The sequence below is a fragment of the Macrobrachium nipponense genome, chromosome 28 (genome assembly GCF_015104395.2).
Source record: "Macrobrachium nipponense isolate FS-2020 chromosome 28, ASM1510439v2, whole genome shotgun sequence".
Taxonomy (NCBI): Eukaryota; Metazoa; Arthropoda; class Malacostraca; order Decapoda; family Palaemonidae; genus Macrobrachium; species Macrobrachium nipponense.
In genome coordinates this window covers 10,703,202-10,722,648 of record NC_087217.1, presented here as the reverse complement: position 1 = coordinate 10,722,648, position 19,447 = coordinate 10,703,202, and the positions used below count along the sequence as shown (strand labels likewise).

At 36.6% G+C, this 19,447-nt stretch overlaps 1 protein-coding gene across 1 annotated transcript; it reads right to left on the bottom strand.

The window, feature by feature from the left end:
* Positions 1–13,522: 13,522 nt before the first annotated feature.
* LOC135201903 (uncharacterized) lies at positions 13,523–14,029 on the bottom strand. Its single transcript, XM_064231199.1, has one exon. It carries the CDS (start codon positions 14,027–14,029, stop codon positions 13,523–13,525), a length of 507 nt encoding a protein of 168 aa, XP_064087269.1.
* Between the last annotated feature and the right edge of the window lie 5,418 nt (positions 14,030–19,447).

The window sequence follows — 19,447 nt, the reverse complement described above, 5'->3', positions numbered from 1 at the left end:
ACAACCAATCCCGACACCTGATCCTAACCACATGTTAGAAATAAAGATATTGTTCCGAGTTATCCCCGAACTCTTCACAACAACCATAACTCAAAACCAACTCTACGCCACACATACATAATTTTCTAAAAAAAAAAATTTTGTTTTATACTCATCTAATTAGATATGACAAGATTCTTACTGAACAACATAGACGGCCGCCCGTGCTAAACCAAGTCCTTCTTTGTTAGAAGAGACCTCTAGACCATATCTAAAAAGAAGATGTCTAACCCTATCCCTCTCTAACTTCTTCAAATAAGAAGTTAAAGTCTTCCATTCTTCTGCATTTAATCCCTCGCATTCATGACAAGTACGTATTAGTAGCAGAACACTGAAACCCCCTATATTTACGACATACAGTGTGAGGATCAACCGAAGCTTTCGGTATCCTCACCCTGCAGCCTACATTCACACACATTCTCATACTCACATTTGAATCAGACATACTGAGAAAATTCCAAAAAGCACGTCCAAAATCAGTCCACAGTAGTGAATGCCAAAAACACGATCCAGATACGTCACCAAAAAGCCGATAAACGATGATCAAAGGATGAAATAAGAATCTAAGTCAGGAGGTAATAGCAACAATGTTGATACCACCGGCGACAGAGAAAATGATAGAAAACGGGAATGGTTCCTAGTCCTGCCGCCCAGGGCAGGCCGGTAGATCACCTGACCTACCTGTAGCGAGTGGCGCGAAATTTGAATTTCTGTCGGGGACGACGGAGTCTTAGCTATGTATATATCTGACAGGTAAGTTGATTGTATGAAACTGCAAAGTTTTAATTCCTAAATTGTTTACTTTACTCGTTATTTAGTTCAAATTTACTTTATTTAAAAATTTTAATTTAATTCATGTATATTATCCCTTTTTTGCAAGCAAATTACCCAGAAAATTACAGATATTTCTAAAGTAGATACAATCAATGTTTCTAACGTTTTCGTATATCTGGCTGCCGAAAACCATAGAGGAACGACTACGGATAAGTGGATTTATACATGTTTTTTTCTTTCTTTTTGCTTTTTTGTTTTTTGCTAGCCACTTTTCCTTGATTTCAGTCTAGCTCTATTAGTATTTTGAATTTCTTTAATAACCGTATGCCAGAAATAAATGTAACCTTTGATGTTTGCATGCTAAGAATGGCAAAATCATTGTTGCCACATTAGTGGAGGCTTCACACATACGCCGATTCATTATTATAAACCGTTTCCATGAATTATAGTTGTCATAGTAATGCAATAATGATAAAATTGCTTTAAATATATGATATATACTTCCAATACATAGCCTAATTTCACCAATTTCAAACGTTTTGTGTGTAGTCTTATACCCAGTTTGGAGGGTCAAAACACCATACCGATTGGCAATAGAGAGAGAGAGAGAGAGAGAGAGGAGAGAGAGCGAGAGGAGAGAGAGAGAGAGAGAGAGAGAGGAAGGCGAAGGAACGAAGAAGGAACGAAGAAGGAAAGGGGTGGCGGTGGGGGGGAGCGAGGGTTGGTGGAGCTTTTTACGCGAGTTCGTATCCATTTCTGGATAATGGAGTTTTTTGTCTCTTGGTACAAGGTCAAGTGTCGTTATTCTTTACAATTTAGTGATTCACGATACCCTTATAAATTACAGCACTGGGTGTAATGCTTTCATAGTCAAAATCTCGTTCTGATACGAGTGGTTGGTTCGTTACAGGAAATAGGTATTGCCCAAAAACCTGCTGGCACTGTCTCTGAAACCCATAGTAGTTATGCTGCTTAGTTGTCAATCAAGTTTTTTGTAATCAAGCATTTTTTACAAGCTAGCTATTGAATAAATTTGTATTTTTCTCAATCAAAACATATGCCCCTCAATGCTAACTTTCCTCTTTTAACGCCTTTCTGGTCATTGCAAATTCGGCCCCCCTAACCAATTTCTTAAGGTGCAAAAACAGAGGCCCATGGACCGAAAACGATTGCGTCACACTACGGCGATAATCCGGCAGTAAAACATCTTCATATATCCAAAAAGTAAATAATAAAGATATATATGCGCATTACGATATACCAATTACATGAAGAGCTGATAATCTGCATGAATAACGGTAAACTGTTCTGCAAGAAAGTTGAGTAAAGCAATTATTTACAATAGGTGCGAAAGTCAAGATGTAGTGACGTCATAATACAGGACTTAATAGAACGTTCTAATTCCAAAAAATAATTACTTAAATTTGAGTCAGAATCAAGTTACTTTTTCAATAACGAATATTTTCAAATTAATCATCATAAATATGTAAAATATTGATGTTTTACTATTTATTAAAAAATTATCTTAGTGCAAGCTTCGTCGTCGTCTTCTACAAAACAGTTGTTTTACTCGGTGAGGGAAAGTTTTCCGATTGTTGTGATGAAAGTGCCCCAGCGTCTGTGGGTGCAAGTGGTGTGCGGATTTATCACAGGAAATGGTTATAGTTTATTGACACAAGTGACTCCGTAAACATCGAGATGGCGTCAATCTTCTAAAACATTTCTAGTTGTAAGTAAAAAAAATGTTGAACGCGTTTTGGTTAAGATTTGCACTACGTTTGACACCGTTTTTCAGTACCCTCTGTTTAAACCTTAAAATTTGGCCTTAATTTCTAACTTTGGAGAAAAAATACTTACTTCGAAAGGAGAGTAGAGGTCTTTAGCTCTGTTTCTCACCAACAACAAGTCGCGACTGATGCCCATCTCCGATGTCAGGACGCGTTATAATGTACTTTTTGGGGGGATTGTCCACGCTGATCGTACATGGTTCACTCTGTACCCAACGGTTTTTTACCCTAGGTGGCGGTCTACTCCAAATCGACATGGTAACCAAGGTTATGACTTCGGTTATGTAACTTGCAATAACCCATATAAAGTTAAATCCAAATTAACCTCAAGCAATAACAGTTCAACAAACACATCAATCGAACGTTTTCTCTGCCCTAAATTTGCCAAAAAAGGATAGAGACCTTGTTTTTTAATAATGGCTAAAAGCTAGGCCTACGTCACAACAAGAAGGGCAAAATTTCTGCAGTAGGTAAAACGTCCTAGAATAAAGGCTGCTTTGGAATCTACCACAATCTGTATCTAAGGTTTATATAAACCCCACGGCATTGTAATAATATGGTTAAATAAAATCAACGGGTTCCATCACAGAAGAGGCCACTTGCAATGAAAAAACAAGAAAATCGGAGGGGAAGACGTGATGGGACTTTTTAGGCCTTCACTTTTTCCTATATTTCTCCACGTCATGGGACCCTCCGATATTAAGCTAAGTGGTGAAATGCACAAATTATGAAACACTCATTTCTAAACCAATACCTTGCCAGTGTGAAAGATGCCAAGAAATATGTCACACTGCTACACTAATCCAAAGGTGCGTAATTATTGATGTTTTCCAGATGCTTTAGTTTACTATTTCTCTCTCATACAGAAGTTCCAGCAATACTCTAAAGTAAATTTACGCCGTCAGCCATGTCACCATGGAATGGCATCTTAATATTGACCACGAGCTCTCGTGTACATAATATTAATTATACGCGAATTATCATTTAATTTAGGAATTATATTTTGATAATAATTTAGCAGACTATTAAAAATTTAAAAGATGTTAGCTCTCCAGCGCCAAAATTGAGTCGAAATGTCACCGTTTTTTTTCTATGTGAACAGGAACTTTAATAGAACTCACATCGCTGGTCTGAATTCCTATTGAACAACGTTTTTTTTAAGGGCAGATACTTCTGCGCATATTTCAGACTTCCCTGGCCTCCAGTTTAACCCAGGCAAAGAAAAATTCATAATTTAATCACAGAAAAAAAATTGATTTATGTGACATTTTAGATATGCAGCGGCGTAGTGCAGATGTTAAAAAGATTTCAGTTAAATGCGTTGAGTAGATTACGCTACAAAACGATATTTTGTAAGAGGTAATAATGCAGCTAATTTACCAACTAATTTTCTCGTGCAGAAAGTTTTCTTAGTTTTTTGTTATTTTTTTTTACTAATATTCTGTCTTATGACTATGCACTTTCAAAGATGATGGCATCGTTATCTTCAATTTATTAAATTGTTTTACATTTAAAAATATCCATAAAGTAACCTTTCATTTCTCTCTTTCTCTCTCCTTTCTTCTCAGAACGAAGTTCTAGGGATGTGGGTTCATAGTGTGTTGGGCTAGGGAGGGAAACGAGCATTAATTGGATCCCTCCGCATTTTGTAATAATGAAATATCTTTGAAACGAACTGAGTAGCAAATTGGAAAAGGGCATCAGAAAAATAACCTCATCTCAAAAGATCAGATACGTAATGATATCGTTTGATGACCAAAATCACGTTGCTTTGTGTCAAGACCAGGACTATGGGTAGGAATATGAGGCAATATAATAATGTACAGGCAACAACATAAGTTGTGTTTACGACTCCTAGTTATAATTCAATCTTGGTGAAAATAAATACCCGTACATGAGCAATCGAAAAAGAAGCATATAACACACCCACACACACCACACACACACATATATATATATATATTATATATATATATATATATATATATATATAGACAATTAGTTTTAAATAGTAGTACACTAGTTTTTGATGGTTTATGCCACTACTGATACCACAGAGGTGTCTTTGTAACAAATAATGATTTTTTTTTTATCACTTGACCCTGAGGAGGTGTGAAAAATACACAAAAGCGCTTGATCGACTCATTTCATTCCTTCCAGCAGCTCTACGACAATATATGTATATGCGTGTGTGTTGTGTGCGTGTGTATGTGTGTTTTGATAGCCAGTGCAAATATGAAGAACGGTGGAGCGTCTCCAGACGAGACAATTTTTTTAATAAGACCCAATGGCGGCGCGAGGCTATCATTCATAGGGGTGCTATTACATATATATATATATATATATATATATATATATATATATATATAATCCTTAATATTAACTGCATAACACAAACACACACAGTATATGTACATATGTAACTTTTTCGTGAAGAGACAATGCCGAAAACGTCAATTCTTTAATTAAGTTTAATTGTCTGCTTTTCTCGGGCCATGCTTTTGGACTACTAATGGAAAGATTTGCCCTAATCAAATTTGAAACTTTTTATCAAAACTGAAAATTATCAAATATATCAAAATACTAAAACTCAAAACAGTAGCTTTCAATAGCGGAGAGACTGACGGACGGACTGAGAAAATTATGAGAATTTGAGGTTATATAAAATATTAAGTTATGTAAACTAAGCGTAGCATAATAAAAAATCATTAAACCATTATAAGGAATAAAACTCGGAAACAAAAATATTAAGACACAAACTGAATATGACAGTAAAATAAAATAATATAGGCCTATATAAAACATAAGGACTAAAGAAACACACAGCTAAAACACAGACGCACGCACACACTCTCTCTCTCTCTCTCTCTCGCTGAGGTAGACAGCAAAACCGCTGCCGAAACCTACTATTTTGAATTTTTACTCTGACATTAATGTGGTTATTTTTTTAATTTTTTTTTTTTTCCATTTATGCAACTCGCCACTGCAGTTGATTATTCTGCATTACCTTACATATCATCAGTATCGTCACTAATGATCACTATCACTATTACTACAAATTGATTAAACTTTGGCGAATATCAAAAACACACCTTCCCTCTCCAACAGTTAGACTAACAATGCTCGAAAGGGCAGTGCTCTGCCCCCACAACCTTTACGCGCGGGCTGGCTACCACATAGTCACCCCTGCTAGCAAAATTAGAACTGCGAGCACCGGCAGTTCCACATATTATTTCAATTCATTTGGCTTTTTTAATTTACAAAAACAAGAGATTGGTAATAATATTTAAGGGTTACTGATATTCTATACTTAATTCTCATATTCATGTAAGTATTCATAATTTTGTGTTTGCACATATGAAATCTATACGGGGTGCTGCAGTTCCACAGTGCCCTGACGAGCCGCCACCGATTAAGACCACATTGGAAGGGACACTGAAAAATTGTAAAAAAACAAGAATGGTATGGTATAGGTATGGGTATCGGTATCAGTATGGGTATAGATATGGTACGGATATGGGTATGGTATAGGTATGGGTATGATATAGCTATAGGTATGATACGGATATAGAAAATATGGGTATGGTACGGATATGGGCATGGGTATGGGTGTGGTTCGATTATGGGTACGGGTATGATACAGTATGGGTATGGAAACTACCAAATGCAAGAGATACCGAGCATCTGCTAGATAGAAATTTAAAGAGGCTAAATTTACAATCACCCATACCAATTATATCATGCAAAGTAATTAGATGGATGCAAAATAATTATATGGTTATTAATGGTTTTTGTGAACGACACAAGTCGTCACTGCTTAACACCAATAAAAGTAGACTTTATATCATTGGCGTAAGTGTGGCTTCAATTACCGTTGGTCAATTCTAATCATTCCGATTACTTAATCCATGAACACACTTTCAATTTGGGATTAGTCCAATTCAAGTGCTAAACAGAATTTTGAGCGGCACATACATAAAAATAAACTACGCTGACGCGAAACAAAATTAATGAATAAAGTAATTGTTTCAGGAAGTTGAAAAGTGCAAAGACAATACTGCACATTACTTTCAAGTAACCATGCAGTAAATACATCACTTTCGTGGGATCAAACGCTCCCCTTTCAGTTACCCATACTCTCTTTATTAAATTTCAGTGTCAAAGTCCGTATCGCCGTCAGGAAGGCTGTTCCCTTTGATATTTGGGCAATGCGTCATTAGGCACTCCATCAGAACACGGATGATGATGATGTACTGCTGAGGGAAAAGCTGGTGCCAGAGAGGCTGCTGTCACTAAAGGTGGTACTGGATGTTCTCAACTTTTTTTTTTTTTTTTTTTTTTTTTTTTTTTTTTTTGCCCATTGCACCCCTTCACCATATGTCAGAATGTCATTCTCAGTCCAACCCCCTTTTCCAAAAATGTCTGCCTCAAAAATCCTTAGTCACAATTCCCACCCCACCGCACCCACCGAGACTGAAATTCTCCGGATCATATTTGATAGGAGAGAGTGAACTGGTACTTTGAAGGCGGTATACAAAGATACCTGGAGGCTGCAGGCAAATAATCCCTACAGGGTGGCAAAAAAAGTTTCGAACCACGTGGCACCAATGCCGTCATCTAAGAAGACAGGGGAAGCATTAAAGAGTATACCAAGTTTTCTGGCAAAACTAAGGGAAATAAGAGGTGGGCCTGGTGTGACCCTTTAGACTCAGTTAAAATAACTGAGAATGATGTTAATGGAGAAAAGTTAATGGATACCTACCAGGCTTCGAAGAAGCCCGACTGCTTTACCACTGCAGCATCGTCATGTTCTGGGTACTGTTAAGAAGAAGATCGGCAACACCAACTTATATAAAGAAAAATTCAGAATCTTCATGTACAGAGTTACCTACGTCCTATGAACCAGTAAGGATTTTGTTTGATGGAGTTCATCCTTATCACCCCAGACAACATTACTAACTGATATGGTCTAAGTTAAGGCCACTTCTATATGCTTCACAGTGACTTCCAACTTCGTTCTTGTTGTTAAAATTAGGCCATCATGACACCTCATTTTCAACTTGGTCTGTTTAACATAGTATGCTTTTTTGTTTGAAGTATCAAATCAAGGTTGTTCACATGTTTACTTTAAATAAAGTCTCATTCAATGTCTCAATAGGTTATGGGTCTATACTAATTTCAAAAATCATAACAGTACAGCCACGTTCATTTATATTTCTGCTGGCACGCGAATTCCGCTATTTTTTTCTCTCTCATTTTTTTATATATCATAAGCTCAAACATTATATCCCTGTAGTAGGGGTGTAAGAATACTACTACCGTAGGTCCTGTGTGTCGTAAAAGGCGACTAAAACGACAGCTGCTGCCTTGCAGTCTTACTTTTGAGTAAAAGGCTAGGCCACCGCCAATAACTGTGGAAACTGCTGCCTTGCAGTCTTACTTTTTAGTAAAAGGCTAGGCCCTCCGCCAATAACTGTGGAAACTGCTGCCTTGCAGTCTTACTTTTTAGTAAAAGGCTAGGCCCACCGCCAATAACTGTGGAAACTGTTGCCTTTCAGTCTTACTTTTGAGTAAAAGGCTAGGCCCACCGCCAATAAATGTGGTTGATGACAGCATGGACATGCAGGCGTAAAAACCCCTTTTGGCCAAACTATAAACCATTACCTGACGTTGTAAGGAATAAGGCTGAGCAGGCGGACCGACCCTTTAATGTAAGGATAACTGTGGGAGAGACGAAGAAGATTGAGCTCAAACATTAGTCTCAGCCATGGAAGACACATCTGTTTTCACTCCTGAGGAAACCTGCCGTGCTGATCAGAATCCCATGGGTCAAGTCGGCCTCACCAAAAATACCGATCGATGTCATGCAGTCGAGGAATTGGAGGTAAGTAATTTTTTTCTTTTCTTTCTAGAAAGTACTCAATAGTATACTCCAAGAACACATTCATTTGTTTAGATTTCAGTGTGAAATTTTATGGTAGCTACGTGTACTACAGTTCCTAGAGATATGTAATGCCGTTAGTGCCGTTAGTGCACCTCCTGAAGTGCAATGTAGCCATTATTAAAGTTGCACCAACTTTTTATTTTTTTACTATAAACTCCATTCTCGCCTTCTGCCTTCCACCTTGCTGTTCAAACTACTATCACTTAATAGTGCAACTGGTTGGTATGCTTTTCCCAGTTATACCTTCAAATTTCTGAACTTCATCTCAAATATAATATGGATCTCTTTATCTTGCTGTCCAACCGCTCCACCTCTCTCTCTTTCACTGTCTTGAGAGCTGATTGGCCGAAATGTCCCGGTGCCTTGCTTAACAACCTACATTTCAATAATCAGTTAATTCCTGCTATTATCCTCATTTGTTTCCCTGGTTTTGATCGGGGGAGGAGGTGACTGTATTTCAAAAAAAAGAGCTTTTTTTATTCAAATTTTTCTTTCTAGTTCGCATTTGAGATAATTGTGTGTGTGTGTGGTGTGTGTGTTTTAACCAAACGAAATCAAATAAGGCTGGTGGTCCTTCAGGGAGGTGACCCCAAATGTTCAGCTGAGTCTTTTCATATTAGAGGGTTTTAGTAATGCATCGTATTTTCATATATGTGTCAGTTCTACCGAATAATAATAAAAACGTATAATGCTGAAGCAGCAAACAGATAAAAAATCTGAACAGCTTCTATTAATCATAAAACATAATGCTTAATGAATACATTCGGAAGGCAACATAGAATAGTTCATTACAAACAGACGCAATTGTTTCAGTAAAGAACGAATCTGTTTACATTTTGTTACATTTGCAATCAGTCATGAGTATTTGGCAAGAAAAATTAGATGTCTCTAAATTTTATCACACGTATTCCCTGTTTCATATCTAAAAAAAAAAAAAAAAAACAAAGCCATTAATAAAATTTTCTCTCTTTGGTGCAAGCCAGGCGTAGGGAGTGTGAGGGGCTATATCGGTTATCTACTGGAATATCTCCATTATGAGTGACCTTTGTGATGGGCGCGGAGCAGATGGAAGGGGAAGGTGCTCACAAACAAACCTATGAATCATATGTCACAGATGCTCTCTTGTTTTCAGCTTCCAATTAGCTGCAGCTCTGGTGGGATGAATGTCGAAGAGCCAGACAAATGACGGAAACAAGTTCGAATAATGTAAAAAGGGAAGCTTAAAAGAGACAGTGGAGTATACAGTAGAAATGAATGTGATAAAATTTCATAAAAATGTCCCTGACTGTGAAGCATTTAAGCAGCTAAATTCGATTTCGACCCAATACTACAAGCGAGGCGTCTGACGAATTAATCAGGCTTGTTTGTTGTTTTGTTTCATCCACGGTTCTACTAGGTTATACTTATCATAGTCCTATAGACCGTGGTTTTTGATCATCATCCGTTGTTCCAAGGTCTAGACCTAGCGTTGTCCGTCCTTGAGATCTCTTGCGAACAAATACGCGGGCCGAGTTAAATACGCGTATTTTTTCTCAATATTGCTAGTAATGTTCGTAGGGAAATAATGACTGTATGAATAATACAAGAAACGTATTTATAACAAAGAAACATTCGGAGAACGTACTATACCTCACCAAATTCCCCAAACCTCCTCCGTCCCCACCAAAACAACCCAAGATCCGCAACGACGCCACCCATCACTCCTTCTCGGCCCATAGCCGCTCCTCATAACCTTCGCTGAAAAAATCCCCCATAAGCTTTTGACTTTTGAGAGATGCTGTGGATAGAGAGGTGGTTGTGGAGGGACAGGAAAACAATCAGACGCGTTAAGTATCTGACTTCCGATCTTTGGCCGAGACAAATGAAAAGAAGAAAAAAGGAGCAACATGAATATTTTTTCTTAACATTGATAATATCTTATCTTTCTTTTTACAAAGAACACGATTAGAGAATACAATCGTATTATTCGCGGTGCTATATATAACTTAGTATCAGCGGACGAATATCATGGAGTTGTAAATCTGAATTCTTGATAGAATAGTTTTAATTATTTTAAACTATGCGTTAGAATGATACAACGTCATTCTCTCTCTCTCTCTCTCTCTCTCTCTCTCTCTCTCTCTCTCTCTCTCTCTCTCTCTCTATTGAACCCCGTGTTAGGACAAAGGAATAAGAAAAAAAGAAAAAAAAACTCTATGGCTGAACTCCACATACCGTAACAAAGCGTGCCAGGTACACCTGCGTTGATTCTGCTGCGTTTCAAGTCACTATTAACTCGTCGAACGTAAAACGCCGATTGTCTGTCGAAATTAAACTGTCTCCTTAATCAGTATCAAAAGAGGACTTGGTTAATATTCAGTTTCTTGACTTGAATAGTGTAGTATTAACGAGCATTCCTAAGGAGACAAACATAAAAAAAGTGACCTTGTTGTTCTACTACCTCTCTCTCTCTCTTCTTCTTCTTCTTCTTCTTTTTACAAGTGGGTATTCTGCCGTACGGGTTATTCCAACAACAACAACAACAATAAAAAATGGTAAAAACAGGACCAAGATGCGACTACATCTGGTCAATATAAAATGCCCTCTGTCGGAAAGGTATTTTAAGTTCTGGCCCACTTGTAGATGATTGGCAGTCTGTTTTGCTTACGATGTCCGCAATAAACTCAGTAGTACTCCTTATCGTCTTCTTAATATCTCATCTCTTAGAACGGTGGTATTTTATCTCTTTATTTTGTAACATTACTCAAGCAGCAAGAGTTCCGTGGTGGCCGATAATAATTTCACAGGAAATACGTCACAATTGCTGCTTGGAAAAAAAAAAGTTACGATTAATTTACAGTCTTTTGTTTATATTTTTAAGGTAACTCCCAACGGCCTTGAAACGCCGCGAAGGTGGATACATGCCGGGTTAAAAGTACCCTTGGGGTCAAATCTAGGAAAAATTAATGTGACTTTTTTCTTAGCGGAAATTGTGACATTTTCCCCTAATTCTGACGTTTTTCCCTGTGACGTTATTACCTGGATTCGAGTCCGTGCACACACGAGTAGGGCATAGTCTAACAACATCCCTAAATCCCCTCGTGATCTCCAAGTTTGTGACGCCTGATCGAAACAGGGATTTGGATGTAAATCCGCGTGGATCAGACGGGGCCTAACAGCCAACCTTCACCTTCACATAAATATATAGACTTACTGCCACATCTACATGTTTTGAAAAGGCATCTTGTGTCCATACTTTACCAGTGATCAGGAGCACAGAAGGAAGTGCTCGAAATATATGGTTGCAACGCTATGGGCCTTTTATCTTCATATCAGACCATTTCTTCCCTCTGCATTTTATGACTGGTCAGAAGAAAAAGGAAAGACTTTCCCTGATGACCGAAATGAAACCGATAGGGGGGGGGGGGGGGGGCGGGGTTGAGAAAATAAAGAAAAAAATCGCATAACTTCAGATACATAAACACCCATAACAAAAATCGCGTGCATTTCCGCTCATCGTGAGTCATACCGTGGCGAGAGGGAGTCCCACGTTTACATTTTACTTTAAAATGGAGAGAAAGATTTCTTTCTAGGAAAGAATAAATGACACCGATACCTGGATCACGAGACAAGGGGAACAAATTGTTAAAGTGAAGTTGCCTGCTGAAATTAAGCTACTGAAGATGGCCAGACAGGAAATTTCTTGGAGGTGGACCACAGGTAATCGCCACTATCAAGAATTCCACCTATAGTCTGGCTGCGAAAGGTTGAGACTCGGAGACGGTTAGCACTGTATCATTCACTTAAAAAGAAAAAAGGTTACAATTCGGTAGATTTGGCCTTTTTTTTAAGTGGCAATGTCACATCGCTGTGTATGGATGGATGTTAAGTGAAGTGCCCGCAGGTCACAGTAAAAAATAGAAAAAATAGGATTGTATATCACCTCCCCACATTCTTCAGTGCAAAAGCTAATGACAAAAAACCTCGAAAACATTATACTTGGAAAGATATGCCCTCTTGCCAATTTTACTAAACAACTTGAACACGTGCGTGGCAGACCTTTGAATGTCTTTGGGACAAAACCTGAGGCTATAATTATAAGACTATGGTGGTTGGTTTGTTGTTGTTGTTTAAGATTAAGCTGTTTTATGCCAGCACGGGTTGCTTGCTCAAGACAGCCCGTAGAATTTTCATTTCCAGGCGTTTTAATCTCCTCCCTATTTTCCGCCCTGATTAAGGATTTATCCTCAGTCCAATTCTTCTCCACAACCCCTGAATGATAACACTAATATTTAACATTTTCGTCTAGACAAGAAACATCATACAGTATTTACATCTCAGTAACTGCAAGGGTAAGCTGTTTGCATAAGGAACTGACGCTCTCTCTAAGATCCTGTGCTGGAACAAGGCCACCTTAATCTAACAACAACTCTTTCTCTCTCTCTTCTAAATCTTACAGTATTTTTTATCTTAACATATGTCAGTATCGCTACTTGGTCAATAATATTTTATCATTACTTATGGATGCACATTTACCATTATTATAAAATTAGATACTCAATAGTAGTTAATTAACGTTATAGAAAAATTAAATATATTACTAGTTTTTTTTATATTATTGCGTTGTGTAATTATTCCATCTTAACTATTTGGTTATTACTTGTAGATGTACATTTATAATTATTACAAAATTAGATACTCAAAAGTAGGTAATTAATGTTATAGAAATAGAAAGATATATTTCTTATTCATTTTTCGAATTACGAATTAAAAAAAAAAAAACACTGTTCTTTGTCGGCTATATATTATCTATAACGAGGAGTGCCGCCATCTTTTTCTTCACTCAGACTTTTTTTCCACACCACCACTGAGGTAAAAGTCACGGCGCGTTTTTTTTTTTTTTTTTTTTTTTTTTTTTTTTTTTTTCCCTTTTTTTTTTTTTTTTTTTTTTCCCGAGAGGTTTCCCCTGTAGGCCTAATCCTCTCTCTCTTTTTATAATTTATTCAGATAACTCGTCTTCGGAACTATCAAGCATGTTGACGATAAAAGTGTCAACCAACTTGTCTACAGCCACATCTTGCTGGGCATCTTCTTCTTGGATTTTCTCTACGTGCCCCACTGCAGCCTTCCAGTTTTCCGCCGTGACACTATTCAGTGCTTCTTGCGCTAAAATTTTAAGGTTTGCAACACTGAACGTATTATTGTTGGCTACAAAAGACTTCACTTGAGCCCATATGAGCTCAAAAGGGTTGTAGTGACAATGGTGCGGTGGTAGACGCACTATCTTATGCCCTGCTTCTGCTGCAATTTCGTCGATCCGATACTGTTTTCCCTCGTTATCACTATGTCGCTTAGCGAGTTCACACAGCTCCAATTTCAGCAAATCATCACTTGGCTGATCGCCATTCTCTATCAACCAATGCTTTATGTCTTCTTTCTTCCAAGATAAGTTTGGTTTTTTGGATACTTTTTCTGTTGCACAGGAACGGTATGGTGCATTGTCCATAACGCATTACACAGTTGGGAGGGATGTTGGGTAGCAACTGATTCCTAAACCATTTTTCAAAAACTTCAGCATTCATCTTTTTATGGTAGTCCCCATCATTCCCAGTTTGAAAAACCAGTTCTGCATTGTGGACAAAAACCATCTTCTGTTCCTGCGTGTAGAATGATCAAACGGCTTCCTTTAACGGAGTAATTTTGATTGACCCAAAAGATTTCGTCGAGATACACGAATTTCTTCCCTGACTCCTTGAGACTCTTCATCTCTCTCAAAAATCTTGACCTCGCTACAGTCACATCTCGCCTTTCCCAGAGAACTTTGCGCCCATCGGCCCTCTTAAATCTGAATCCTGCCTTCTTGAGAACTTTACGAAGGGATTCACGGCAGCCATTAAAAGATATTCTTTCTTTTAATTCCTCTTTGATCAAGTCCACAGTCGGAATTTCCTTTCTTTCATAAAAGGACAGAACTGTCCTTCTAATGACGCGTATGTCCGAATCATCCAACGCAGTGACGGTTGCGGGGCGAGATTTTTTAGGTTTTTTTCGGGGACGAAAATACAGGTTGTTTGTGCTCAGAGTCTCTCCACCATTCTTCATTTAATTTGCTACAGATTCTTTTCACTGTACTCTCGCTGAAACCCGTTGCAGCAGCTGTCCGAGCGAGAGCTTTTTTGTAGGATAACATAGGCCCTCCATTCGCCTTTTCATCTAGAAAATACCTGTTTACGTTGTATATGATTGCCTTTTCTTGGCTGTGAAGCTGATGTCTGTCCATGGCTGTGAGATGACCACGAATGGCTCGTACGTCGTCGGGTCGGTCGTCGGTGAGGTGTTAAGGTCAATCTACACCTCAGTCAGGCCTGGTCAGGCCAAAACTTTGTTGCCATATCGTATTCAAGCAATATTCAGTCATTGTTTCCAATCAATTATTTTGTCAGTTATAAATATCTATATACCCAATTATTGCAAAAGCAGGTTTTCAAATGTTGATAATCAATGTTAATGAGGATATGAGAGATATCTTGAGTACTTTGTAAAATGGTGATGTGGCATATGATGTTTTTGTTCTTTCAACAGAGAGAGACGAGAGAGAGAGAAGAGAGAGAGAGAGAGAGAGTCTGTATACGATTGTTTATTTCTCGCTCGTCCAACTTAATCGATGTCATGTTTTATTTCATATATCCTTGCTTACCAAATTATTCTTTACCCATGATATTAAGAAATGAAGATATTTGCAGAAAGGGTAAATTTGACCTCCAAACATACCGTGACCACCGAAAGTGGCTCCTAGAGGCAGTTTTAAGATGCTTATCCGTAGATTTAAAGTCACGTGGAACTGCTTCAATTATTGGTAAAAGCACCAAAATGAGATGCCATGTTCATAGAAAATCTGATTCCGTTTCTTGGTTATTGCATGAAACAACTTTATCAATCGTGAACCTATGTAATTGACCTAGAATTCTGGGTAACGAAAAAGATTATATTTGATATCTACAATGACAGAAATGATTTATCTCTGTTATTGTTATAGATTTGGCATCTTGGAGATTGAACACACGTGGGGAGGACCCAAAAAGCCACACCGGAGAACTCAATATAAAATTTAAAGGCATATATCTATCTTTGAATTTTATATTCAGGACTTCAGAGACGTTATCGATAATTAATCATGTATATATATATATATATATATATATATATATATATATATATATATATATATATATATATATATAGTGTCCAGAAGGAGTCCATGATACGAGATTTAAAAGGCCAAGTTTATTGCATATGATACGTTTCGCACATACATCTGTGTGCATCATCAGTCTGTGAATAAAATACAAAGACATATTATAAACAATCGTATAAAATTAAAAGGAATTCACAATCTTAAAAAATAGTCTAAAAAAAAGATTAAAAGAGCAGTAAATAAAAAGAGAGACTACTATATATATGTATATATATATATATATAGATATATATATATATATATATATATATATATATATATTATATATATATATATATATATATATCTAATATGCTATATAATATATATATATATATATATATATATTATATATATATATATAATATATATATATATATATATCTATATCTATATATATATCTATGTATATATATATATATATATATGATATTATATATCTATTATATTATATAATATATATATCATATATATATATATATATATATATATATATGTATCGTATATATATATATGTATATATATAGTATATATATATATATATATATATATATATATATATGTATATATATATATATAAAGCAACCATACACAAGCTTACATTACTTAAAAACGAAGTCACTTGTAAGTAAAAACAAAAAGCTGGACAGTACGCTCGAATATGTCCATTCTCGGGATTATCTTTATAGTAGCCTTGAGGTTGAAAACCTGAGAGTGTACCTCTTTGGATTAAGACTAAATGCCTCCTTCGGAAAAATGGGAGACGTTGTTGTGTTTTTGATTAAGCTGACCTATAGTAGTACCAATCTAAGGTGAGGGTTTGGGCGTGTCTAAAAGCGAAAACACGCGTTGCCATATCTTCAAGTACTTTGTAGAGGCGGCCAAAGTCAAAGTTCTGTATTTCTTACTAATCACCCAAGGGAAAACAATTACCCTTAGGTCTTAACCTCTGTCCTGTACAGATTATCCTCCTTTCAGATTCTGGTGAAAGGGAATGCCCACTCTAATTGTCTTAGAAGGGTTCGCTGATATAAGTTTATTTTTCCTTTATTCATATAGTGTGTATTGGCATTAAAACTTCAGATATGAAACGTTCTTTTATTCTTCAATAACTTATTTATTTTAACAACCTACATGAGAGAAAACTAAAGGGAAATCATGGATATGATAAATTTCATAAATTAATAATTTCTCTATTTTAGAAACATTCAAGTAATAAATACAGTATATCTAATAAATATGAATGATAATGATACACTTACTTAACCTCGGTTGCTTCTTTATTTATTCATTCAACTTAAGCTTTACTAACTTTTGTTGCTCAGCTGTACGAAGAGTTCCATTTGCAACATTAGTAATGGGTCCTCTGTTCTGTTTCTCCATTGTGAAGTATCTTAAAACATCTCTTCACTTTATAATGTTAATATTAATGACTGGTTTAACACAATTGTCATCGGGACCTGTGTACAAAAATTACGATTCAATCATTTTTGAGCAAATTTTATCAATTTCAGTTACTAAACTGCTCCCTTTACCTCATTAAGATTTTAATAGATTGATGTTTGGCAAAGCTAGACCAATTTCAATCCTTATCCCCCGAATATTCTTTTTTCAAATTCAGTTGACTGTTGTCTTGGAACGTTCTACACAAGGAAAAAAAATTAACATCAAAGATGAAAAAAATAAAACAATTTCATATTCAAATTTCTCAATTTATAGAAAAGTTCAGATAACTGACATCTTTTAAGCATTTAATCACACACAAACACACACGTGTTTGAGCGCCAACTATATTTACATCCGCTAATCCTTACCTTCACCATAAAGGACCCCATCTTATAAGATTTGACCATTCTTAAGAGATTAACGAAGGGTATATTGTTCTTGACTGACAGATACAGATTTCGATACTTGACCTGAGAATCGAGATTGTAGATGTGGCAACATGTTTGCCACGTTTCTCAAATATGATGTTGAAAAACTTAAGAATGTTGATCATTAACAACTGTATACATAAAAACCATGTTTAGCAAATATTTCAGAGTAATTCCCTTCAGTTTTGGTATATAACAACGACCTATAGTCTAAAAAATTTTCCTTAGAATGGAAGTTTGGCACCTCACGTAAATGGACTTTCGACCAACAAAACCCTCACCATAGATTGGTACTACTATAGTTGTTAGCAACGGGCTCTTGCTCAAAGAGCAAGCCCCGTAAAGGGAGACGCGTCACTTGTTCATCTACAAGGGAGTAGGCTACCTTTACAGCAGGAATAAATCCATACGAATTATATCTAGTTTTTAGGTAGCGTTTTCTTCAATTATCAAAGCTTTCACTGGTAAAAAAGAAAAATATATAAATAAAAGAATGGGTCACGGATCTGAGACTAAGTGCATAAATCGTCGATCTCATAAAAGATTCTAAAATTGCTTACGGTACGACTTACAATCATCCTCTTGATCTTTATTTCGTCAAACAGTCTAGATCGTACTGTATCCGAAATTTGATATTAACCATTTAGAGTTTCCCACGTTTTCCCTTTTCTCTCTTCAACTTAACTAAGTAAGAAGTGTTACGGTGCAACTAATGTTTGTTCACACGACTGAAATCCCACGTCTCCCCTTCTTTCTTAGCAACTTCACTCAGTAAAAAGTTATTGCATAATCAATATTTGTTAACACCACGATCAGAGATAACACCATTTCTCCCAATATCAAATATCATCTTTTTTGTTACCCAAAATTCTAGGTCCATTACATAGATTTACGATTGATAAGGTTTTTCGTGCAATAACGAGAAACGGAATCAGATTTTCCAGCAACATGGCATCTCTTTTTGGTGCTATCGCCAATATTCCAAACAATTCCGTTCGATTAAATCCACAGATAAGCATCTTAAAACTGCCTCCAGGGGCCACTTTCGGGTCACGGTAGGTTTGGAGGCATTTCTCCTTTCTGCCAGTATCTTGATTTTTTATTATCATTAGGTAAAGAATAAATTGGTGAGCAAAGAAATATGAAATAAAGCATAACATAGAGTAAGGTGGACGAGCGAGAAAATAAACAATCGTATACAAACTCTCTCAAAATAAGTGATTGGAAACTTAAAAACGGACGGTACTCTTCGTTGTAGATAATATATAGGCGACAAAGAATGGTGATTTTTTGGAATTAACAATAGTGCCTTTACTTTTCTAAGATCGCTCTGGTGGGGCCAGGTAGAAAAGGCAGAGTTGTCACATACGGGTATGTAAGTCCTATTCAATGCTTCCCGCAGATATAATCCTTCTTATAGGAGGATTCGCTTTAGACCTTGGAAGTCGAGGGAAAGGGTTTGCTTCTTCCCTGTTAACTTTTTTTTTTTTTTTTTTTCATTCCGATTCTATTTAGCTTTTCCTTCTTTCTCTTTCTACAATTATAGATGCGCTGAATGGCTCGTTGGCTCCCGTGTTTGGACTTGAGATAATTTCATAAGTCAATGATTATGCCCTTAGAAAAGACAACCACTCATTCCTTCTTTGCATAACCTTTTTATCAAAATTATCCAAGTCAGTCACAGGACTCACTTTCTCTTTTCTTCTTGTTAAGTCTACGAATGAATATTCAATTCTGACACTTTTGTTGCTTCAGATGTTCTCTGGATAACCTTCGAAACATCAGTTACAGGACCTTCATGATGTTTGTATAAAAT

Excerpts from the sequence above, each read along its gene's own strand:
- LOC135201903 (XM_064231199.1), bottom strand. The coding sequence starts at position 14,029 with ATGGACAATGCACCATACCGTTCCTGTGCAACAGAAAAAGTATCCAAA.